The sequence below is a fragment of the Episyrphus balteatus genome, chromosome 2 (assembly GCF_945859705.1).
Source record: "Episyrphus balteatus chromosome 2, idEpiBalt1.1, whole genome shotgun sequence".
Lineage (NCBI taxonomy): Eukaryota > Metazoa > Arthropoda > Insecta > Diptera > Syrphidae > Episyrphus > Episyrphus balteatus.
Window position 1 is genome coordinate 53,389,313 of NC_079135.1, and position 27,313 is coordinate 53,416,625.

The 27,313-nt window shown below is 29.5% G+C and overlaps 1 protein-coding gene across 24 annotated transcripts in view; it reads right to left on the reverse strand.

Annotated features, from left to right (window-relative positions):
* The window catches only part of LOC129911982 (coiled-coil domain-containing protein CG32809), a 321,116-nt gene that overhangs the window by 22,733 nt on the left and 271,070 nt on the right, over positions 1-27,313 (reverse strand). For 19 of the 24 annotated variants that reach the window (XM_055990027.1, XM_055990032.1, XM_055990030.1 and 16 more), the window contains 5 exons: positions 13,641-13,725; positions 8,824-8,916; positions 7,821-7,935; positions 7,619-7,717; positions 1,858-2,018 (listed from right to left, as the gene is read on the reverse strand). In XM_055990027.1, coding sequence (XP_055846002.1) covers positions 1,858-2,018; positions 7,619-7,717; positions 7,821-7,935; positions 8,824-8,916; positions 13,641-13,725 — 553 coding nt within the window. The remainder of the gene's footprint in view (positions 1-1,857; positions 2,019-7,618; positions 7,718-7,820; positions 7,936-8,823; positions 8,917-13,640; positions 13,726-27,313) is intronic. The other 5 variants (XM_055990040.1, XM_055990038.1, XM_055990046.1 and 2 more) reach the window with 1 other exon arrangement.

The following is a 27,313-nucleotide window of genomic DNA, read 5'->3' on the forward strand; positions in this document are numbered from 1 at the left end:
ACAATGAACAGTTGTTTTAAGGCAAATTATTCAATCGAAGTACTCGTATAGTACATTTTATTTTTAGGAGAGGATAGCCTCAATTGGTCAAAATTAAAGCCTAGTACGCTGCTGATAAGAAACGAAAAATCCCATACAAAAATGAAACAACGAAATGGTAACCCGAAAATTTCGTTCAACTTTTCGTTCTGTAGTACGCTGTTCGGCACAACGAAATTGAAAGTCTAAACTTCTTTTTCGCACACAAACAATTGCCGGGGACATTCATTGTGTGTGGAAAAATGACATTTTGAGTTTTTTGTTTGTTTTTGTTGTTCATTTTGTCATTGCATGTCTTTCTGCGATGCGTGTTTGCTTTTTTTTCATTTATGTTTTGCAATTTTTGAGTATTTTTCGGTCCAGTTTTCGCAAGCATTTCGTTGTCCTCGTGGAGACCGACGAAAAATTTCGTTTCACATCAGCAGCGTTCTAGGCTTTAAGGCTTAACGCTAAACTTAAACGAATCTCATAACGTTTTTGTTTGGTTACTTTTAGAACTACATTCGGAACTTTTCGATTCGAAATGCAAGACGCACAAATTTTAATGTTTAATAATTCAAAAAGCCCATTTTCAGGTTTATGCCTGCTATCAAAACTTTTGAAAAAAAAAAAAAAATTGGCATGACCCCCCCCAAGAAGCAAACCTGTATACGCCCCTGTTTGCTAATCAAAATCACCCTCTAAAACAAAATGATTCAAATCATCAACTTTTTCAATTTAACCATATAACTTGCCGTTCTCATTTTTTTTTTTTGAAAGTATCACTTAATCTGGATCACCTAAGTGCCGCTTTCCTACTCAGCTTTGAAACTGGTCCTTAAAGTTAATAATGTTTAAAAGTCGTGTATCCGCTAACATATTCTATTACTTCTACGCCATTTAAAAACCCGCAAACAAAACATTCCTGAACTTGACCTCTCGCCTGAGGAGCAAAGGAAAGTTTTTCACACACTTATCATCATCAAACACTATTTATTACTATTTTCAGTATTTTAAAAACATATTTTTAAAAAATAATTCTGCAGGGTAATAGGTATGATTCTAAAGGAAATATTATAATTTGCCAAAGCAGCTTGAATCAAATAAAGCAGTTATTTAAAAATGCGATGAGGATCTCATTTACAACTAAAGAACTATCTAAAAGAAGGGTTAGCGGATTATAAATCTGGTGACCAATTCATTTTGTATTGATTGAATTGAAAGGTTTTTTGCGTCACCATATTTTTTAATACTATTATTATTTTATAACCAACAAAAATAATTCAATACAAATATTTCCAGGGCGTGGTCTCTTTGTTCATTTAGAGCTATTAAATCATAAGGCACCAATTTGAAAGTAAGCTTCAATAATCTTTCATAACCTAATTTTGATATCAATCTTTTTCTAATAAATATAAGATAACAAAATAAAGGTACCTCTATAACATTATTTAACGTAATTAGCATTTTTTTTTTGTGAACATAATAATCAAAACTTAATTTCTACGGTATGCAAAAGTCGAAATAGTTTTCGATAACAATCACATTAGTTTTTGTTTTTTTTTTTTGGTTTTGCTTAAAGTGAGAGTGTTCAAGTGTACATAATTATTGTTATGGATGTGAATGAGGTAAGCTTTCCGTACAAAAAATCGTGTAGGTAAGTGATTTTGTTATGATGACAGTGAAAGACATGAATGAAAGTGAATGTTAGTACATTTTAGTTAACAAAAAAAAAAAATTAACTCGAACAAACAAAAGCAATCAAATTAAACTTAGAAAAAAAATTTATAATGATAAGTTCATTCGATGTAGGAAAATGTAATTTTGTAGCACACTTACCTCGACATTGAGTGGGCACACCCAAGTAGTTTGGATTCATCCCAACGACAGCCGGAGCTATTTGTGGATTTTGATTAACCAAAGCCTTTTGAACCAAGCCGGTTAGGTTGGCTAGCTGCCGTTCCATGTGTTCAACACGAATGCGATGCAAATCTTCGGGTCTGAAAGTAAACAGTTTATAATTAATGTCTGTTTATGGTTATAATTATAGTAACATTAAACTTCTTTGCTCATTCATTCAATTCTTCATTTTTGTTTATTTTTTTAGGCAGATGATACATACTCTTATGTAAACGGGGTGACTCTATCTTCTAAGGTGTGATTTAATCGAATTGATTAAACTACTTGCATAAGTTACTTTGAAATTCCCTCAATAGTGGTGCATGAGCTTTCCTAATTTTTGATTTTTTTTTTCTTCGGCCTTATAAAATTAATATAACTCGACATTTCAAGCAAAGGAAAAGCCATTATATTCTTCAGTCGAAAACGAATACAATTTTGGGAAAACTTATTTCATATCAAAGAAATAATTAAAAAAGATCTTTTTGACAAAAAAATGTTAGGCAAAATAGATATTGTATGTATAAAATTGTATGTGAAAAGTTGAGGTATTTCCTTTCGTAGCTTAAGAGTATCACAATTTAGTTAATTTAAATTTTACCAATAAAAAATAAATAACAAAAGAGTTATTCAAAATGGGAGCATATTGGAATATCCGATTATACAAAAATAAAAGAAAAGTTTTAAAATCACCTCTTTCAAAATTCTGTTATCTTAAAATGCGATCTATTAAAATACTGCCAAACTTAGTTTTAAGAATACATTATTAGTTAATACTATCAGATAGTGAAGTAATCTTATAAATCAGACAGTGGTCAAATAAGATATTTCCGATTTTTGGAAAATTTTCTATCCACGGAGAAAATGTGATTTTTAAGTAGGTATGTCTCTACCTTAATTTCTAGACTTTAGTAAATTGATGATCTTTGGCGAAGTATTTTGTAAGGAAAAGTTTAACGTTTTGAGATTAACTTGGGTAAATTACTAACTTCTTTACTTTTCCGAAAATCAATATTGAAATGAAAAACCAATTTTTTTCAACTGCAATAGACATTTCAAGTTTGAATTTCGAAACAAAACAGTAACCCAGCTTTGATATGTATAAAGCAATTTTTTAGTTACTATAACAAGTTACTATGCATTCGAACAAAAAAAAAATTTTAGATAACAATCAGACATTACGATGATAGATAGTCTGTTTATCTGTTTGTATAAGGAGCTACAGCCTAAACAGATGGACCGATTGACTTCAAACTTGGTATGTAGCAGTTTCTCAGTGGGGTTTTTGAAATACATTTTTTTTTTTTTACCAAAAATAACGACCTACCTGTCATATACTAATTTCAGAAAAGTTTAATTTTCTCGAAAACACCTCCAACGATTTTGTTGAAAAAGTTCAAACGCTAGTTTTTAAACAATCATTATTAACGGTATTTGCCATAGAACCGCTTTTTTCCGATTTGATTTTCTGCAAAACTACTTATTGTATTTCAACGAAATTTTGTATACAAAAGAATTTGTATAATTTTAATATAAGCCAAAAATAAAATTTTGAAAAAAAAAAATAATTTTTGGATTTATAAAAAAATTTTGAAAATTTTTTTTGAAAAATCAAATTTTCGAAAGCCGGACATTAAATTTTTTTTAAATTTTGGTCTTATATGTTGGTAATGATGTTTATAAAGATTTCAACAAATGGCATACCATTTTATTTTAATTTTTTTTTTCCAAAAAGTTATTCATAAAAAAATAGTTTTTTAAAAAACGGCTCTAAGGATTTGAACATTTTTTTTTCTAAAAATACATCTTGATATATCAAATGAAGCAGCATACTCGTTTTGGAGGGCAATTCGATTTCAGAAGTTGTTTTATTGCTTTGAAAAACGAACTTTTTGTTTTTTTAAATTTTTATATAGGTACCTACATTTCCCAAATTTCTATATAAAAAGTCTTAACAATTTAAGCAACTTGAACTCTAAGAGCAAGTTCGTGGGATCCAGTCGTGCATTTTATTTTCTCATTATTCTGGATAAAGAGTGTCTTTAATTATGCTATACTATCTTAAAAGATAAACAAAGGTACAAAATTTAAAATTTACACTGAATTTGCATAGAAATAAAATTTTGCCCATCAAGCCTAAAACGATGAGATTCAACATAGAAAACAATTCAAAAATTTATCATTACAGTTCTAATTTTACTATGCGTTCTAGTCTAATTATGAATTTCAATCAAATTACACGCTTCTTGGCGATGAAATCTGCGTCAACTATGTGTGTTGTGCATCTTAAGTCATTGTCAGTTGTTGTGCCGCACTCAAAACGATAAGAACACAATGCACCTTGGCTGCAAGCTGATTCTCTTCATCTTACTTAGAAAGTCTTTGTCAAGTCAAGAAATAAATTGTTTAAATAATGTTAAAATATCTGAACTGCTTCGTCTCAAACACTCTGTGGAACTAATGTCCTGCTCACGCGATGAAAAACCTCCCCCGTCAATCTCTATACCGGAAACAGTCAACAGTGTAAGTTCAACAACTAACAGCCTCACCATTGATGGCCCATCAGCATTGCCATTGACCAATGCCAGGTAAATGCAATCCACATTGAAATTAATCTATTTAACCATTCACCCGATCTTCTGTAGATCATATCCCGAACCATGGCAGGAAAAGCCTAGCAAACTGCAGACACTTTTCCAAGTAAGCATCACGGCTTTGGCTTTTCTTTCCTTCGGTGGTTATCTATTGTGTCTGATCGTTCAAGCGATCAAAAGCAAAGGTGAGTGATTCAATGAAACTAATCGATTCGCAAATACTTTTCTCGTATTTATTATGAAATTCATCTCTTAACTCGTACATGATTGTTTCAAAGGCACAACTTACTTTCATCCTGTTGCAACGGCCACAGCGACGACCACCAATGGGCAACTTAAAAAAATAAAAATCTTTAGACGCAGTCGGAGAATGGCAAACCGAACAGAGGAAATGAGTAGCAGCACTGATGATTTCACTTTGGGGGGACCGAATCCGGAAGACTTGTACAAGATTTTGTTGTATTTCGCTGAAGGCTACGCTGGAACTGTGAGTGTTCGCAGTTATGAGTGATATAGTGTCAGGATGTCAATGGGGAGTTTAGTAATTGCAAAAAAAAATAATCACGCAAATATAAAAACAGGTTTTTTACTTATCATATTATAATGATTGGTATTGATAGAAATTAAATGAATATGTAATTAAGAAAATATTGTTTTTATTTCGTTTTTATTGAATTTTCTTACATCTAGGTATACACTATACCTACTAATCCTGTGTCTATATTTTAGAGCTTGTTAAGATAAGTAATGGAAAGAGAAATGTGATAACACAAATTTATGAAAATGAATTTTGTTTTCCTTGCAAGCGTTTTTTTTTCTCATCCGAAAATGTCGGATTCTATAAAGGACTTTTTTTAAGGATAAAAAGTTGTGCATAAATAACTCTTAAGCGGAAGAAGATAGTAAAAAGTAGTGAATCAAGTGTTGGTTTCTAAAAAAAAAAAATAATATGACCTGTGAATTCTCTACATTAACTACTTTGTAATATACATTACATATCCTCCGCTAAAGAGCTATGGAACAATTTTTTTTTCAAATTTAACCTTGAATAATGTTTTGCAGATGTCGAGCTCTCCTTTTTTAATATATTTTTAATAATAACTTAAAGGATTAGTGCTTGCTTAAATCTACCGAAGAAATGAAAATGAAAATAGAAACGTAGAAGAACTGAATTCGTGTTTATTATGTTTGAGTACCTATGAATTATTTTGTTTTTTTTTTTTTTTTTTACTAGGGGAATAGTTAGATTTTTATGTATTATATTATATTGATATTAAGTTAAGCTGTAGGAAAAAATCAGATATTCAGATTTAAATATTGTTTGTATTATTTAAGCCAAGTTTTATCTATTACTCAGTTTAATTTGTGGTAATGGTTCTAAAGAAATAAATAATTAAAGCGCTTTGAACTTAAGGGACATTTTCAAAAAATTGAGCACTCCGTTAAATGTATGTAGGATTTTTTGACTCTATATTGGATTACGCTATAACGTCATTTTCCCATTCGCTACAAACGATTGTTGAGTCACTGTGGCGTATGAGTAACTTTTTTATTAAGATAAACAGATTAATGTTATTATTATTAATTATTTTTATTATAACTACTCAATAAAGTATCTTCTTAATAAACTCACAAAAAAAACAAAAACATACAACACTTGACACTCAATTACCTAATGATGTTCTAATAAGAGTAAACGCGTCAGTTTCAATCAATAAAATAGATGTTTGTATCAATCATTTTTTTCAACGCAATGTTTTTTATTTATTTCCGTACCGTTGATTAGTAATCCAGTAAGAATAGACGAAAAATTGTCAAAGAAAGGAACAAATTTGTAACAGGCTGATTTTTGGTATACAGCTTGGTGTTAGAATGGTTTACAATCTGTGAAAATTCCTGAAGTTTCCTCTGTCCGCTAGTCCCATTATAAGGGGTCAAATGTCACAACATTTTTTATTTTAAAAACGGTATTTTCCTGGGCTATAAAATTTCAATAGGTCAGCAAACAATACATTTTTTATTATAATTTTTTTTATCTTTTACACGATGTTTAAAAATGAATATTTAAAATTGAAAATGGTTTACAATTTTGGAAAACACTAATGATTACAAACAAATTAAAATGCACGACTTGGTCGCACATACTTGCTCTTGTACTTTAAAGATCCTTATATCTTGGTTAAACATTGGGAATCGCTGGTTTCAAGTTATTCCAAATTTCTCGACAATGGCTCAAACGATTTTAATTAAACGTAATATTCGAAGCAATTGCAATAAAATTACTCAAAAAAGTCAAATAACAAAAAAAAAAAAATTAATTGAATAAAAATTTTCCCTCCATGTTAGCCCTTCCTGTATATCAACCAAACGTAAACTTTCAGGATACCAATGGACCTGATGCAGATTTTTGCGCTACATTTAGTTTTATTTTGATTAATTTATTAAATCTGTAAAATTTCAGCATTAGCAAGTGGCTCATGTAAATTTATTGTTTTTTTTTTTTACTAGAAATAAGCAAATAAATTTTTTGTTTTTCAATTTGGCTTTTGAATACTTATATTGATTCATTTCAGATTTGATACCTTAAATGTATTTTTATCATCAGCAATAAGCACTTACTAAAAACAAAAATCCAAATGTTTGATTTAATAATTTTTTTTCTACAAAGTTTCCCAAAAACTTTTATTGCTTAGATACCATGGTTAGATACAAGAGAGTTTATTGGGAAAAAAGCTCCAAACAAGGATATTAATTTAAATTTATATCCAACGATCAAAATAAAAAGTATTTCAATCAATTTTAAATTAAGAAGAATAAAAAATGAGCTTTAGACTCATATACTTATCCATGGCATAGTTACTTGTATAAAAAAATAGTAATAAATCTACTATTTTCCCTCTCAACAACAGAAGTAGACAGCTCTCATGTGTTTTAAGTGCAATACATTTGTAAAACTGTTGGTACCTTTACAGCCATAAACATTTATGAGCTTATAAAAAGTTAACGTAAAAGTTGAAACAAGATGCTACCCATGATATTTCGTCTATGAAAATTACATTCACCATCTACAATGTTTTTCGAAAGAAGCTACTTTCTTGTTCACTCACCGAGTTGGATCATACGCTTGATTAGCACTTCTTGGTATTCTTCCAGAACCAATCTTCATACCATATAACGCATATTGGTCTTCACTTAACGCCACTTCACTATAATACATTATTGTTAAATATAAAAACAAAACAAAAATAAATAGTTACATAATGGTCGAATAGTTTCCAAGAATTCAATATTCTGTTAAGAACCACTTACCCATGTTCTTCGTCTATAATAGGTGCTACAGCTGCACCTCGTGTCCCATATTGGCTATAATATGGCTCTTCATAACTGCCACGTGTTCCTCTTTCGGGTGAACTGGTGTATCCATCTATATGAGAAGAAAAAGAAATGAAAAAAGAAAAAAAACGTTAAGGTTTGCAAAAATGAAAAGTTATTAAATAATATTGTTAAATTAATATGTAAAATAAAAACAAATACATTTTTTTATTGTAAGCTCAATTCGTATTATATATTTTCAATTAACAAGGGGACAAAATTCTAATAGGTAAATAATAACTATTCATACAAAGAAAAATTACTTCAACAAAAATACAAATTTTGAAGCTAAATAAACTAAACATAACTAAGATGTAATGTTTAACGATGAGGTCACTAAAATTTAAGCAAACATTAGAAACAACGAATCATTATATATTCGGACAATGTAAGTTAGAATAGTTTATAATAATTCCTATTTTCGTGACCTTATTTTTAATTAAATAAATATGATAACCCCATAAAAGTTCAAGAAAAATAAACAAATTATTAAGATAAAATTCATTAAGTTAAAGGTTAAAATAAACAGAATTTTTCTGGTTTGAAAATCTAGAGTGTCTTCACTTTAATAATAAGCAAGTACTTGGCAACCCTGTTCAAATGCTTAAAAGCACCAAAAACACTATAGTTTTTTTCAAACCAAATGCATTTGGTTTTTTGATAAAGACAAAATTTAAAATAAAAATCAAATCATAGATCAGGCTCTTTTCTATTGAAAAGTACCGGTTGGAAAATAGAACATGATTCAAAATGTTTAATGTTTGCTTTAGGACCTTTTTTTTTGACAATAAATAAAAAGATGCGTTTTTGTATATAATGCCAATTTGAGACAAACCCTGCAATAGAAAATTAAATTTTGAATCCACTTTCATGTACAGCAATGTATAGCAACACAAAAAAAAATTTTAAATAATTTTCGGGGCTTTCAATTGGATTATACCTGGGATGCTGTAAAGCTGATCCGGAGGATAGGAAAATGGGGGCCCCATACTACCCCGAGAGCCATATGATCTCAATGGTTTTGCTGGAGCTCCTATTAACAATATATACACACAAACAACATCGATAATGGTAATAATAATGATACATATGGAAGATATTTTCAATGATACAAATAAAAAAGTGGACAAAAATAACAAAAAGGAAAAAGCTAAATAATTGTAAGAAAAAAATAAGTGCAATATTTTTAACAAGGAAGATTTTAAAAAAGCCATTAACTTCAAAACTATGTATATATTTAGTAAAAAAAATAGCGCGCCGCATCGATAGTAGCTGGACTCGCGATCGCGGAGCAGCGGCGGCGTGCGAGTCTTTTTATTTGAACCCAACCTTACAAAAATTAACATTAAGTAACAAAAACTGTAACATTAAATTATGTTTGGCATACGAAAATTAATTAGCTCGAACGAAACTTCTTTTTTTATGTTCCTGGTACCACCAAAAACAATGCTCGACATAACTGTTATTTGTTTACCAAATTTATATAAAAAAGTTTCCTGGCTTTTTCCAAACCAAAAGCAAGGAAAAAAAACACAACACTATTTGTCTGGTTCTTTTTCCAAGACAATTTCTTTTTTTCCAAATTTTGTTTCTGGCTTTTCCTCATTTTTAGAAAGGGACCACAACAAATGCCAGTAATGCTGGAAAACTTCTCGGAAATGTTTTGAACTTTTTGACTTGGAAAAAAGCCAGATTTTGTATGAAGAGTTTCTTGGCTTTTTTTCCAAACCAGAAATCTGGCGTAATTTCCGGGAAGCCATTTAACCAAGGTTTAATTTCAAATTTTTGATGATTGATGATGATTTTAATGATTTTTATTGCATAAGGAAATGATTCAATAATCATAAAAATAATAGTTAACCCTATTTACTAATTTTTTCCTAATCAGAGAAAACATACTCTACTTCATGACATGAGACCGACAGATACTAAGGAGTTGCTCTTTAGAGAGGGGTTAACCGATGCACACTGGGGCCTAATATATGGGAGGGATGCCCAAAAGTCCCTTTCTTAAATTATAACTTTTACGTTATTTTTTGTTTTATTTCATAAGTACATGTTCTTCCCTATCTATTTCCAAGCTTTATATCATGAATTAAGCACAACAGCTAAAAAAGTGAAGCATCAAAGTGCAAAGTTTGATACCATTGATTTCATCCAGTTTTAGTGGTTAATCATGGATATAATTTTTTTCTTCGTATTTAGTGAAAATAAAAATAACTAAAAATTATCAGCTATGGGCCAAGGTAAGTAGAGTTCACTGAAGTGTTTTTTAGAATTATACCTTTTAAAATATCAGAGATATTTGAGGCTAAAGTCGGAGGTCTTTTTTCGAGAAATTATCGAAAAACTTCTTCTAGAAACCTAAAAACGTTAATTTTAAAATCGGTAAACTGGATTAACATTGACAATACCTTTCAATTAGAAGATAAAAACAATCATCAATTTGAGATAAACAGTGTATACTAATTATTAAATTGAATTATCTTGCTTTTTATTTGTAATTTAAGTATTTCTTTAATATTTTCCAAACTGGAACCACCCTGTTGATACAAGTATTTTTCCAAAGATACTGACACAACATATTTTGTCATCGTCATCCTTTATAAGCTTGTGATTATCTGAGATAGGTAGGAATATACTATACATATTGTTCAAATATACATATTTTTCTTGATATCCTTTCAGACAAAATCAACAAAAAAAAAAAAAAATAATATACTCAGTCAACATAAAAGTTTCAAAGTTTAAAAGTGAAAGGATATATAACATATAAAAAAAAACATAGACGGTTATTATAGCCTTGCCAAACTATGCATACATCATTATCAATTTTTTTTAGAATGTTGAAAGAAAATATTGTGTTTGTAATTTTGTTTTCCATCAAATGTGTCGTCGTGCAAGGTGATGAAAAATATGAACTCAAAAGTTTACCTTTGGTTAAAATAGGACAGTTTCAATTTATGACTGCTTCCGAATGTGATATTGATAGCGGATGTAGGTACTCTGTTCATGTACCGAACCGAAATGAGAAGAAAACAGATATTTAATAATATGTATAGATATACAGATACAGTGTATATGTATACACATTATGTTCATCTGAAAAAATGTATATTCTGAAACATTTTTTATGGTGGCATGAGTTTTGGAGTACACTATTACTTGTGGTAGTGTTTTTTTTTTTCATTATTGATAATTCCATTTCATATGCTGTGGTTATTCATTGATTTGCGGTTGAAGTTGTCATGAGTCATGACATGCAGCAATAACTTAAAAATTAAATCAAGATGCCATACCTATTAACTTAAATTTGTTTCCAAATCAACTTTAATATGAGAAGAACTTCTTTCTTTTAAGAGTACATATTTAATGAAGGTGGTTTAATTGACAACTAATTTGTAGAGAAAAATCTGAATTATAACTCACTACAAAACAAATATTCCTGACCCTTAAATTTTAGTACAAATCTTAAAATTGAGATGGATTGATTTAAACTATATTTTTTTGTAGTAGGTAGTTAGCTATATTTATGAGAGACATCTTTTGTTCTGAAGGTGCAACGAAAATGAAGTCAACTCTAAAATACTGTAATATTTTAATAAATCACAGTAGGTATTTTAAAACCTTTGTGAAATGATATGCTGCGATAAGATTTGGTATTCCGAAATTACAATAAAAATTTAATTTAGAAAAAAAGTGATCCTTTTCGTTCATTTATTTAATTTCTCAAAACCGAAATATTTTAACATTCATATTTTTGTGTGATTCAGGTAAAGGCGCATATATGATGTGACGAAATCCACATTTTAAACTCTGATCTCAATTGTATATTAATTTTAATTAAAAACTCAAAATTTATTTTTGACACAATTGTTCGACCTATAACAGTTAAAATTACTTTCAGTTGCATAACTCTACCTCACATATGTATATACATACAAACAGGCACATTCAATAAATGTAAATTTAATAAAGATTGAGTATTATCAATCTTGGAACATAAAATTCAATTTGCCTATGCAGTTCATATACATTCATGGACCTACCTCAAAATTTCAATTATGTAATTTGTTTACTTCAATCTCACAAAAATCAAATTAAATTGCCAATCAATGTATTTATTTTGATGTTAAAAGGAAACATCCGTTCTCATGTTTTTATTTTCATCTTCTTTGAGAATTTAAATCAAAAATGATTTCATTATAAAATACCTTGTCTGCCTCACCTCCAGATATATATATTTTTTTTCATTAAAAACGAAGGTACCTACATAAATACCAATTATATATAGAAAACGAAACATTTTGTTGGTTGTTTTTTTTTGCAATTAAAATGCGTTTCCGATAATTATTAGCTGGGAATGGCATATGGTGCACGAAAAGGAATTCAAACTTGTTATTGTGGCTTTTTCTATACACTTGACCGCAATGAGGCAAGTGCTTGAAAAAGTTTATCATCATTGAAATTACATGTGTTATAGCTCGCAGAGTAGTGAGTAGATTTTTGATATAAAAAGGCTTATGCAATACGCAGACAATTGAAAGTTCAAAATAATAAGGTTGCAATACAAAACAATTTGATACATCTATTATTTTTCTGTTAATTGTACAAGACCCTTCATATCATAAATTTTTGTGTGCGCAATTATGTTGTCGAAATAAACAATTTTGCACAAACATGCTGATTGAATGTTAGTTAACGCGTCAAGCAAAATATTTATGTAAAGGGTCAAAAAAAGAAACCTATGTATATAATAGTGACATGATCTATTTAGTTTTAAGAATTTTATAATAAAAATAAAACAAAGCCATCAATTGTAGATAAGGAATATGATTTCTTAAAAAAAATGTTACGCATACACCACAGTGACCAGGACCACTGTTTAAATTAATTTGGTTATGACTTAAAATTTGTTTGAAACACATAAAAAATCCATGAATTCTGGTGTTTTGTAAATTTTAATGCAAGAAAATATTTAGGATATTGGCGAAATCAACCCGTCGGCACAGAACGTTTTTCTTGTTTTTTTTTTTTTAAGTGTTTGCGTTGAACAATAGACTTATGTTAAAACAATGAAATAAAACTAGAACACTACATGTTCAGTAAATATTTCAAACTTAACATGAAGGCAGTTTGATTTTTGTTTAGAGCGCGGCTTATATAGAATGCTGCAACGCTTACATTTTCCATTCAATCCGAAAAAATATGTTTTAAATACTTTTTGTTACTTATAGTTCTTCAACGAAGTACATATGTGTGCAAAGCAAAAAGTTAATTTGAGGTATTACGTACACATAATTAAAAATGAAATATGAAAATTACTAAAATTTCTCAAATAAGATTCTAAATAAAATTGTGTACGAAATACATAGTTAAATTTTACTCTTCAATTCATTCGAATTCGTTTCTAAAATAATTCCCTTACATTAGAGTAACCTATTTTTAACTAACAACTTTTATAAAATTTTAAACTTAAACTAAGTTTTTCAACTAACTTAACCATTAAAATATAAGAAAGCATGCCAAAACGAAGGTTCATATGGGAAAGTCTACATTAATTTGCTTATCCAATCAACAAACTTAAAATATAAAAAAAAATATTTTTATTATAATAATTTGCAAGGATTTCAAAAAACAAATTCTAAAAATAATAATAATGAACGTAACAACAACACAATATATTAACTTCTACTTTTATATGTATTTAAATACTTTGAAAAAAAAGTCACTTTGTTAGGATTTAGCTTTACTTACCAACAGCAGCCTTGTTTCTATCTGAATACATGCCCCGAGGAAGTGTCTGAGATGCTCCGACATAGTATGGTGCTTGTTTGCCGCCCTGAAATTATATAAATAAAAGAAATTGATAAGCTTTTTTTGAAATAAAAAGTTGATTAAATTTGACAAGAATGTATTTTTTTGTCGGTTTTCTGATAGATTTAGAAGTTAAGTAAGGGGTAACAAAAAGTATTAAGAAAATTTAGTTCGGGTTCAATACGATTGTTTATATTACCCCTGGTTTCAATAAAAAAAAGTAGCTAACTATAAATCCAAAAGAGACATTTCTAAACTGGTTCATATATAAACAGATTAACAATTCAGTTACATAAAAATGAGAGTTTAATTTGCCTTATAATTATGTATTGTATCTATAAGAGTATTTTGTAACCACCAGTTCATTAACCTGCAATATACATACCTCCGCGAAAAACACAAATAAGTATACATATTAAAAGCTATAATTGTAAGTATCAACCGACATGCCTCATAGAATCCTTAAAACCTTTCATTTGACTGAAATTACAAAATTTAGTTGGCTGCTGGCTGGCATATAAACTTAATGCAAAAAAGCAGTCGCTTTCGAGTGCCAACTTGTAGCAATTTTTATTTCTTTTTTTTTTTTATTTGGGGACATGCAACCAACATCGTACCTAGTCAAGTCACAGAAACAGAACTAAAAAGCCCTTCAGTGGCAAATGCAAAACGGTTTATGTAGGTACCACTTTTGTATTTATAGAGGGTGTGTTGTGTTTGTTAGTGGCATCATATCGTTGAAACGACATGATGTGATATGCAATTTGCTGAAGAAAATTTAAGACAATGTGGCTTAATTTTTATGCATTACCATACTGTTATACACCATCTACCGTAACAAAACATGAAGAGCATCCAAATTTGCATCGCGCGCGAAAGTGAGTCAGTATAATTAATACGGAAATGCAGTCCCTCTTGTCCCGAAAAGACAAAAGATGAAAAGATGTGTATGAATTTGTTGTTGTTGTTGTGTTGCATAAAACACAAAAGTGTTTGCAAAAGAAACTTAACTTGGTGGTTGAGTGCACTGTAATTGCTGTTTGTTATGGATTGCAATTGCATATACAATTTTTGTAGGTACCTACAGTAAATCTGTAGAAAATATACGGTCGCTTTGTGGGTAGACAAAATACTAATACTTACCTACATAAATATAACAAAAAGAAATTTCTAGATCCACTGCAAGTATAGTGGTAAGATTAATTCTTGTCTTTTCCTGGATAGAACTAGGACGCAGTTTCATAAATTTGAATCTAGGTGCACTTAAACGAGTATAATGTATGTGTATTCTGTGAAAACGAATTTGTTTCCATACATTAAATATAATATCTAATATCAGGATTTATTTTTTTTATTTCAAGAAATTGACAAAAAAAAAAACCATTTTTATAAAAAAAAACCCATCTTTACATGGAGAATTGTTTTTAATTTCTTAAAAATTAAATTAAGCTAACCGATTTAATTTACCCGAATTTAGAAAAACTAATACATCTAACTTCGAAACTTAGAATTGGCTAAGAGGCAATTCATCTATAACTATACGAGTAGGTGGATTTTAAACCCATAGCACTTTTTTAATTTGGAAGTGAGATCTGAGATGTATGTTTTATTAACTTTACATTCACATATTTTTGTACACCTTAAATTTTGCATCGAAGTCAGAAAGTTTTTTAGTGCCCCATGTCTTGAAAACGGAACCACGTTTGTGAAAAATTCACTCCGCAGAGAAAATGCTCTATTCCTAGCCAGAGCAGGATATTGGCATAGAAAATGGAAGACCGTTAAATTTCTTTGGTAGTTAAAATAACAACGACAGTTAGTACTGTGCTTAGCCAGTTCCGCACGTTCTCCTATCGGCAATTATTCCGGTCACACCGCAATGATATTGTCTATGTCTTTTTTTGTGTCTGGAGAGCAAATGATTTGTTGTGGATGTATTAAAAGTGATCCAGATTTTACTAAATATGGTGCAGCTAGTCAAACTGTGCCACCTTATTATAAGCCTTTGTTTGTAAGTAATTTGAGAAGATATCGTCTCTAATGACTCCTGTGGGAATGTTTAATCATTCCGCAACTGACTTATGAAGGCCGATTCTTGCCTGGCCCATTTATCCGCCTTTTTCGTTGCCTTCAAAACCAATGTGACACATTTTTATTAATTAAGAATAATTATTATAATGAGAGTTTTGTAAACATTCTCTATATTGTTTTGGATTTTCTGTAGTATATCCTGTCTATTGAAAAAAGGCACCCATTTAAAAAAAAAAAACTTTAAAGGGCTATAAACTTTGAGGGCTTGTTTCATATGAATTCTACTATGAAACTTCATTAAAAAAAAATAGTTTATTATAGGACATAATTTGGTTCCGGAAATTGATATTTTAATTTTCTCTGATTTTGTTTTTGTTTCAAAATTTTCATTTTTTGTGAACTTCGCCACTATAATTTGTAAAGTTTGGGATTCGGTCCAGATTTACTTTTTATTTATTTCTTATTCTAATGAAAAAGTTGTTTTAAACAACAGAAGAAGAATATAAAGACTATCAGAAAACCGTTTTGTTGAAAAACTTCCCACAATTTTTAATCAGGTATTACATAGTTTATATTACAAGCTGGATGATGTTAATCTTTTCGAATCTGAAAACTGGCTGGTACACAATTTTACTACCTCAATTTAAGTGCCGACAAAATGGCATCCTCCACAAGTTACTGTTGAGTTCTTGCAATATCACTCTTAATCAAACAGGTGCCTAAGTAATTAACCAATATTTTAACAACTTGCTTCCTTATTTAACCAGTTTCTAATCCCCATACTTAAAAGATATTATTATTAAAAGCTTTTATAGTATCTTAATTTACCCCTTCTGTAATATTCAAAGAAAAAAAATATGTATTAAAGTTTGAAAGTTTCTCTGTTTTTTTGTTGTGAAATATTGTACCAACTTTTACTTATGATATTTTGTTGAAAAACTTAAATATGTATAATTTTTATAATTAATTGATTTTATACTTAGGTTTATAAGAATAATGGTACTTTCCAAAGAAACAAACACCCTTTCATCGTAATTAATATCAATGAAACTTTTTCATACCACAACCTAATGCAAACGACTCCCTAGTGTGATGTCTAATCCGAAGCATTAAAATTATATAAGTACAACACGAATTTGTCATTATGCCGTTATCGCGTAATGATTTGAGTGCTACACAAATTCAACGTACGTAAAATTTAAAACATAGATGAATTCTTGATGTTTATATGGTTTTACAAACAAACAGGTTGAAGTAATTTTTTTAAGGGACAATTAATTTCATTTTATGTTGAGAATATTACGTATGTATGTATATGAAATCTCTTACCGTTGTCCTGTGAGTTACTTGAGTGCTAATCATCATCTTATTAAAGTTTCAACCTTATTATATTGCTTCCCCTCCATGTCGCAATACAGGTACCTACTTCAAAGTCTCTTAATAAATTATATCATTCATCAAGAAAAGGTAAAATTCCCTTCTTTACGTTGAATTCAGAAAATCCTTAAGAAGTGGTTAATATTTTTTTTTTACTTCTAAAGTTATAATTTTACAGCATCACCTGTGCAGCCCTTGATTCTTTATATGACAAAATTAAATTCCATAAAAACGTTAATTTTCACAAGTAAAAATCGAATTTGAGGGTAACGTTACACTTAACATTAAGAGTTGCCTTCAGAAATAATAGCTGCCATCAACTGCGCAAAGTCTATGCATCACATTGCACTCAGCTTATTACAGTGCAGCAGTTTAAAAAAATATTAAATTTAGTATATTTACTTATGGACAATGTCACAGGGTTTTATTGGAAAATATAGTAGGTAAACAAAAAATGTTTGTGAATGCATGATACAAATATTTTTAATATTAACAAAAGTATTTAACTACAGGAAGCAGAATTCACTCCCCCAAATTAGGAAAAAGTCTTGGTGTAAAAGCACTTTCGACAGCATTGACCTGGATGTTTACATACAACAAAAAAATATTCATGTTAAGCTTTCAATTTGTTTCATTGTAACGAAAGAGAAAAACAGCCCGGGGTACGGATTCCAGAATTTTCTTTTGAACATTTTCTTGCATTTCCTCTTGCTGTTGAATATTTTTGTACTTTTCTTTACATTTTTTTTTGGGGTCAACGTCGAGTGATTGTAGAGGGAAGTTTGCAAAAAGTTATAAACTTTCGGTGTTGTTGAGATTAGTTTACATATTTTTTTTTCTTACCCATATAATAGTGATATGAATGTGGTAATACTATAATAATGCCATAAACTAGAACAAGGTCTGTTTTAGTGCTTTTTGATCCTTTTGTAATAATTTGGCTCTGGGACATTGTACAGCAGGAACCATGATAAATATTAAACTAATGTGTATGTAGGTATGTACCTACACATAACACGTTACATAGAACAATTCTTGGCCTTTTGTTAGGTTGCCGTGAAGTAAAAGTAGAAGGTTGAATTTTGGTTAAATATTATTACAAACCGAAATATGGAAATGAGTAAGTTTTTAATTTTTCCGAGTAGAATAATTAACAACAACATTTTCATAAATGCCAGTTTGAAAACTTTCATATTCTTTTGTAGGAGAGGCACTTTATGATAGGTCTTATTCCTGAAAACATATCCTTAAATAAAAAGGTTTAAAATATTGTATACGATGGCATTTACACATGTATTTTATATTCCTTTTTTAAATGAAGTCGTAGTAGTTTGTTCTTATTTTAAAATTTGTTTTTTTGAACAAAATAGATTTTTTTAAATATTCCGTTTAAACTTTTTTGAGTTATTTTTTTTTATATCAAAATTCAATGGTAATATGCATACCATCTTAGGTTTAATGTGTTGGATTTTTTACTCATTTAAGGTTTTCCTGTCAATCACAAATCCCCAAATAAAATTTTGACTTAAAAATAAAAATAATTTTCATTATTTTTTTCCTTTGTATTTAAGAAGCTACAATTTTACTTCTGTATACCTGAGGCTCTATAAAGCTGCTATGAAGCTCTTCAAGAAGTTTTTACGAAGTCCCTGCTTCACCTTACTTCTAACAGCATTCTTGCCAAAGTCTTGTCGAAATTCACTGGAATAACTTTTAACAAGTTAAATGAGCTTTTTACGAAGATATAACTTTTTTAAAGGTTGCTAATGTCGGAAAATCCTTACAAAAAATTAGTTTTTTCTATGAAGACAAAATTATTCCATGTTTTCTTAAAACTTAGGTTTAACATTTGTACGACATATTTAACAAACATTCTACAAATTCGTTATACAAAATTGTAAAAAATCAAATTAATTTACACATTAAAATCCAGTTCTGCATTTTACTATTTGTTGGAAAATTACGAAAATCACTTAATTTTTGTTCAGTTGCGATAATATTTTTAAGTAATCGCTTCTTCTGTGATTATCTTTGCAAAAGCTTATTTTTTTCAAATACATAATTCCATTACAAAAATCTTGAGACACTATAATTGACAATTCCTGTCAATCTACACCCAACTAATTCTATGACTCAACCAAGAAACAATAAGCAGATTTCCTTTCATTTCCCTATATTTATTAAATCTCATTGATTTATCTTTCATTTTTAAGTTCCTGAGCATTATGAGTCCCTCGCTCTATCACCACTACCATAATTATGTTCAATCATTTATTATTTATTATATCCAACGCTTATAACTATGAATTTCAAGCCATCATTCCCTTAAGATACCCGATGCCAAAGAGTACAAATAAAAGATCTAACAATCTACCAGTATTATAACCCATTTCCTTCTATACCAATGCTTGCTTTGATGGGCTCTTGTATTTCATTCCATGGCTAAAATTTTCTCACAGAAATTGGATAGCACTTCAGTTGTACCACACATTTGCATCTATTTGACAGATTGTTAAAGCGGCTAGAAATAAGCCTTAGCCTTATAAAAACCAAAGCGATTGCATAAGACCTCGCGAGCAGTACAATGAAACTAAAGTGCTCTCCAATTTCATCCAATTGAAATGGTTACCACCTAAATTTTTACTAAGATTTTGGTGGCATGACAAAGATTAAAACTTAAAATTAACGAATTTTCGCAACTTTGGTATAGCGTGTTAAAGATTCAGGTCGATTTAATTGGTAATTATGACTGTTTTCAACGTATTGTTTTCTACAGTAAACAAAAATAAAAATGGCGAACCGAGATTTTGTTGGGACGAAGCGACTTTTGTACTTTATATGAAAAACAATGTTTTTTATGATTATGAAATTCTTTTTGCAGTACTTTTTATTTGGCGATAAATACAAAAAAAATGCGTTAAAGGATTTTGTGAAGACGAAGCAATTGCCGTCGTTTTTTTGAAAATCATTTTAATAACTGTGGTGACGGTCTAGAGTCTTATACTCAAATTGTTTGAAACTGAAGGGTATGAAACAAAAATGGTATTTTATTTTTATAATCTACTAACCTTTACATGGTTATGAACAAAATTTATAGATTTTATCTTTCATTTAAAAGCGTGACTAAAATAAACATTTTTTTTTTTAAATCTTATCTGGTTACCATAACTATTGTATGACTGAGCAGTGCTACTTAATATTTATCGTTATTTTTCCCAAATGTCCGAAATCTACACCTGGAACTGAGAGATAAAGATACTTTTCTTAAGTAGTTATTCTGTTTGATTAAAGCGCTCGAAGATGTTACGTAATTTTTTTTGCGGTTAACAGACACACACACTTGATATCCAAAAGCATCGTAATGTGCGGTATACCTTAGAGGTACTGATAGACTGAGAGTGCGAACGTTTGTTCGGTTGGTTAGTCCACCAAAATGGGAAATTATGTTCGGATGGATGCACTCGTGTATTGAAATATATGGTTTGCTATTGGATGCATTTGGCACAATGTGTCGCTTCGATGTCGTTGTCGTTTGATGTTGTCTTTAGGTGAAAAGATGGTAACACAGTTAATATTTATTAGAGCAGAACAGATAGATATAATGATGAAGGTTTTGCTAGAACGATGACACTCTTCAGTCTTTATAATGTTCTATATATGTTCATTAATGTATTTAATTAAGTTTTTGGTGTAATAGAATTATGTATATAACATATATGAATAAGAAGCGCCGGCACAGAGGCTGGAAGTAGTTACAAATGTGTGTTCCAGTTTGTGGCCTTATTTTAATTTAACTTAATGAATCAAACTCATAAATTTTTTTTATCATTTTTATTCCTTGATTTCAGAAATTGGTAGAATGAAAAAAATGCACGAAAAATTTCAAAGTCCTTTTTTATCAAAAGAATATTGTATCTAACCGCTTATTTTAAAGCGAATTCAATATGAGTTTAAAAGTGTTCAGTTGCAATGGAAAACTCTCAACAATTTTTCGTTCGTTAGTGTTTGTAGTTTATGGAAATTTATTTTCATCGTTCCTTTAGGACTAAAAAAGCTTTGTAACTCAATTCTCAAAGTATATTTTCCCAAAATACTAAACTACTTCAACTGTTAGAAGTTAATTGTATCTATAGCTTATATTTTCGGAGTTCATACAAAGATATATTTAGGTACACACTTAAAGGAAGGTCATGGTATTAAAATTAACATAATTCCTTTTTGAAAATTCTAATAAAACATAAATTTCATTTCCAATCATAAAGTTCAAACGCAGTTAGAAAATGCTTAACACACAAACTTTGACTAATATTGCATCGTCAGTTATTTCAAAAACGAATATGTTGCAAAGAGAAAACGATAAAAAACTCTGCTCGCTGCTTTAATAACTGCAATGATTGGCACTTGACTGAACAGGCCGAAATGAATACTAAAAGTCAGCAAAACCACAATGTCAAACCTTAAAACAGCTTCGCAAACCAAAAACGCCTTAAAATCATGAGCTCCACTGAATGAGTACCACCCACTCTGACAGCAACAAATTTTCGATTCAAAATCGTTTTGCAGCTAAAAACATCAGAGCCCTAAATAAGAACCTGGGTATGTGCTCTTGTATAGACCTCGACTGCTCTTAACCTCTGACATTTGTTAGAGGGCATGACTCCCTTTTCATAGCAGGATAAAAATTTGAAATATTTATGCATGCAGGACGCATTCAATATCTTTCAACTGCATGCACATAACCGTTATGGTGCATTGTTCCGACCTATTTCGTTGCTTTGCATTAAATTAAATTTGCTACTAGCGAGTCTCAGTTCCCAGTGTGATAGTGGTGTACTGGTTAGATTCTCCTGTGTGCACTACTGGAAAGGTATATTCTCGAAACATAATTAATGGCCGCGTTGCACTTTTGCTCTGCTCTGCTTCTAGGATCATTGATTATTAATTCATTGCAGCGAAACAGCTTATTGATTTAATATAACAACATGAAAGAGCACGGCACAATATTGGAAGCAATACTTTGCCGCAGTGAATTTCCGTTTTCACTTTTATTTTGTGTGTATGTTGTTTCTTTTTGGTTTTATTTGCTTTTGATTTATGATTTATGTTTCAAAAGTGCTTGCATTTTTTTCCTGTTCAATTAATTTTTGTCTCCCGAATTGTTGCTAGTGCAGAGAAATGGAACACACATGCCATTTGATTGCAATCAAATTTCAAGGTGTTACCCTGCAAAGTGATGTGGAGGGAAAGTATATTTTGTGAACGGTTTGGTTTGGTACGTTTTGGAGGCCAAGGCTTATTGCACTTGATGCCGGAAATACAGAGAGCTTGTATTTTATTTATCAGTTGTAGGGAATCTAGATAAATTGGATATTAGATTTCATAATATGATTTGCTTTTTGGTTGTTGTTTAGAATTCTATAAATTCTATAATGTTTTAAATAATTTTATTATTTGAATATTAAAAAAGTGAATTTTTAAGTCACTATCTACTCCTCACAGTGATGAAAAAAAGAATTACATTGCTTATTTCAATTTTGTCTGTAGAGTTACCAGGTATTTTCCACATAAACAAGTTATTTCTATATGAAGCTTCGTTTTATTTTTTGCAAACAAAATTGTTATTTCTAAATAGTAAATATATAAATATGAATAAAAATGTGTACTACAATTAAATAAAATGGAAGATTGGATCAAATGAATTTGTTTTAGATTATTAACAAAATCTTTGATGTTGTAAAACAAAATTAAAATTCTTTCGCTAAATCTTCTATAATGGTAGGTATTGAGAAAAAGATAATTTTAAATCATTAGAGCTGTTTTTTTTTAAGAATTTTGGGATTTTGTTTTACTTTCATTTTTGCTTTAACTTTTTTATTACCATAGTAGTGCCATTTTTTCATTGTTATCAAAAGTTCCAGTTTTTTTCTCGGTCTAGTTGATTTTCCAAGTTTTCACATTAAATTGAAAAAGGGTTTACAGGAAATGGTTCGAATTTGAATTAAAATTTTAATTGAAGGAAATAATGTATCCTTATTAAAAAAGACTTTAAACTTTAAATTTGATTTGGGTTGGAGTTAATTAAATGAAGGATTTACATAAAAGACCAATTCTTCATACAGGGTGTCCCAAAAGTTAACGTCGAAAAGAAAACGGTAGATAGGGTAGGTGGTGACAGTTATCAGAAAAATAATAAAAAAAATCGCAGCCATATATTTTGTGAGTTATGGGCATTTGGAAAATAGTCAAAAAAAATGGTCACCCTGTGACAGTTTTTCATGTGCCGTGACTACAAATCTTAGTTTTTCTCATTTTTTTCTTTTGTTACGGAACCTTGAATAACCCTGCTACCAAATGCATTCAAAAATTTTAACTCAGCTGCATCAGTTTTAAAGCAAATATTACTTTTTTGCCCAACTAAGTACTAAAAAATTTTACAAGACTCTAATTCAATGAACCGTAGTGTAAAAAAAATGCACTACTATGTTTCGGCAAGTTACCTTAAAAGTTGGTGTGTTCAATTCTCTTTTCAAACTGGTATAACATTGTTGAGAATATTCCATAAATAACCGAGATAAAATTTATTTTTTTAAGAAATCCGACTTTTTTATAAGGTAATTTTTCCATATTATTTATGTTTTGTACCCATTCAGAACCTTTCAGAATACAAAAACTTTTAATAGTAACCTTTAAATTCATACATAATTATAAATAAGTTAAGAAAAAATATGTTCACAATTCTGACTTCTGATTAACGCATTTAAAAGTGTTACGTATACGCCCGAGTGAACGAGTTCTGATGTTATTTTTAACTATAGTATTTTTACATGAAGATCTAGAATGTAATGTAGTGATCTATTATATTTGTTCATTACATGAAAGTAAGATTGAAAGGAATCAATTGTTAGTTTTGGTTTGAATTTAGAATTTCTAAATTGGACGAATATAATTTATCAACGCATAATTCAAAATCGAAGTTTTGAAAACAACATGAACCTACAAATATTATAAAATAATCACTCCTTGAAGGGAAAAATTTAACAGTGACCGGGCTGCATTTATAAAAAAACAAAAAAAAATTATATTTTTTCTTTGAGTTAATATATATTTTGGTTGCTTACAAAGCGTTAACCTTTTATTAAATGAATGAAATACAAAAGATTACATTGCCACAAAAAATATTAAATTGAAGTTACAAAATTATTCAATTTTATTTCACTTTCTAAACAGATTCGTAAAATAAATCATAATTTTTTTTTTAACTAGAAAAAAAAATTCGAAACAAAAATCAATTCATCGAATATAAGTGAAGGTCAATCTGATTAAGATCCATATGAAAAACATTGTTCAAGTGATGTAATTCACGTATGTAAAATATTTCATTTAAACAAAAAATTGATATTAATTTGAGTACTAAATCATTACCAAAAGCGAACTGCGAACGGCATAAGCAAATACATACAAAATGACCCCAAAGGCACTCCTCTTTCATATCATTTGTTTTGCTGGTCTTCAATATTGAAGTGAAAAAAATTGATTCAAACAATTTAATGATTTATTGAAAGTTTTCTAACTATCCACGTTTCTGATTTTGCCTTTATTATGCAATGTGTTAACCAAAACAATTAAAAAACATTTATTGAACTGCGTTTTTGCTTTATTTTGTTTTCACCGACAGAATATATGTAATGCATTTTCAACTGATTTCAATCATAAGCAAAAATGCTTATGCTTATAGTCTAAGTGATAGTGTTTTAAATAGTATATTATTTATGAACCATATAAATAAACTTTCGGAACAGATAAATGTGCCCATGATTATGAAAGTTGACTAAGTCACTTTTTGCATTTTTCAAAGAAAAACTTACATAATAATTTTCTTATAACGATTTAATTATATTTCTTTTATGAAATCACTAGAGGAGCATTAAAGAAATGTATTTACTGCAATTTCGCTTTCAAATAAACTTTACCCTTTAAATAATAATTATTTTTAGGCTAGATTTGATGGCATTTTTAGGAGTGACTTAGTCCACTTTCATAATTAAGGGCACAAATATTTAGGACCACAGAGCTACTTTCCATCGTTTGCAACTATAATTCAATAAAAAAATTATTTATTTTACAACAACAAGTATCAGCTTTTCCCAGGACGACATTTCCAAAAGTTTTGATTTAAGTTATTTTTCTACTGATTCAATCAAAATATTTTTTTCAGTGTGTATGTCGTGATTGCAATGTCTAATGAATCCATGAATTTCAAATCAATACATTCAGATCAAAATAAATCTTCAATATCGACTCTTCGAATTATTTTTGATGTTTTTCGTATTTGGAAAAAAGAATAAAAAATCTAGGTATCCAAACAAATTAAATTATAAGCAAAAATTTCACACCCAATTCACAATAAACCACCGAAACGAAAATGGCTTTCCGTTCGTTGCCCCCGCAAAATGTCTTAACCTCTTAATTAAGACCAAGTAATTGACTTGAATTCATGCATGCGTGCTGTCTACCAATTGCCTAATTGATTGCCGACTGAAGCATTTCCATTGCGCCGCGCCATCCAGCCGGCCGTTTTATGCTGCAACAGAACAAAATGTTGAGTTCGATTTGTAGTAAAATTAACCGATATTATGCTAGACATGTTACGAGTATGTTGTATCCTTTCTCTCTTGGCGAATAACGTCGTTGTCGTCGTTGGTATATTGCATTTAGATTCAATTCCTTTAAGTTGGAATGGAAATAGCTAAACAGACTGAAAGCATTTGTAGGCTTACAATACCAGATGGAAAACCTCAACATCTACACCATCAAAAACGGTTTCAAGTTGACAGGATAATTAGGTTCAATCGGACAAAACACGACACATATTGCAGTCATTAAACGTGATGGCTTACAAACAATGTAAATGCCAGTATTTTGTATCGAACATTGATAGGACAGTCTATTAATCAGATCATGATTGCTATGGCAGTTTAAGAATACAAATTGAAGTCTGGTCAAGGGTAACTATAGCAGCGTCTATGTTTCGGTTCATTTTGAATACATTTTCTTCAATTTATTTATGAAAAGTAACCAAATTATCTAAAAAGAAATCGACATAAGACATAATTGGGGGCTGCAATTTATGTTAGTTAAGATTGATTTAAAAGTTGCAGGGTCCTATTATTAAAATTAATAAAGGAAACAAAATTTAAAACTGATACTAATTATATATATGTAAAACTATACTTATTATATTATTTGTAATATAAGAAGTGATACTTTTTACTTGGTAGCATAGGAAAAGTTTAGGATTCGTGGAAAAAATCAAACTGTAGGTACATCAATCAATATTATGTTTACAAATTGTTGCACACCGCAGTTTTCGATTTTTGAAAAAAAAATTCAATATTTCATATTTCTGACATTTATGTAGTTTTTATTTGTTAGATAATAACTTCTGAAAAATTTTGAAATTTGTATAAAAAAAAACTATTAAAAATAAAAATTGTTCTTACAATTTAAAAAAAAGTAGGTACTAGGTTAAATAATTTAAATAAAATGTTTGGTGATTAAGCAATTTGGGTGTTTGATGAATGATAAAATTAAATAAAAATTTTTGTTTGTTCTTGTATTATAATAAGCGCAAGTACGTGCGACCCAGTCATTTGCATTTTATTTAAAATAAGTATTATTAAACTTTAAAAGCAAGTCAGCATTAAGGATCTGCTGTAGCTTCGTGTTTCGAAGGATATAGTTGATAGTTCAGTATTGTAATCATAATCACTAATCAGACACAGAAAAGTGAACAGTTCTGGTCTTATTGATATAAACTTTTAATCTTATGTTATTAAGATGCCAAATAAGAATCTGAAGTTGCTGTTGACTTGATCACCTTTTTTCTACCACGCACAATTTTTGAAATAAATGATTTCGAAAAAAATTTGCCCAAAAGAACACTTCAGCCGAATTTTTGTTATTGCAAATTTTAGGTGTGTTGAAAAGACCTCCATTGTAACAACCCTGGGTACTCTTCAACTTTTTTTGATGACCCGAAGAAAAATTTGTATTTTTGTTTTTTTAGAATATAAATTAAAACATTTTTTTTTTCAATATTCAAAGGTTTTGAGCAACAAAAATACAAAATATTCCTTAAGATCAAAACTAACTGTACCTATCGTATAGCCAAAATGAAACACATTAAAACAAAATGTTAAAATGTT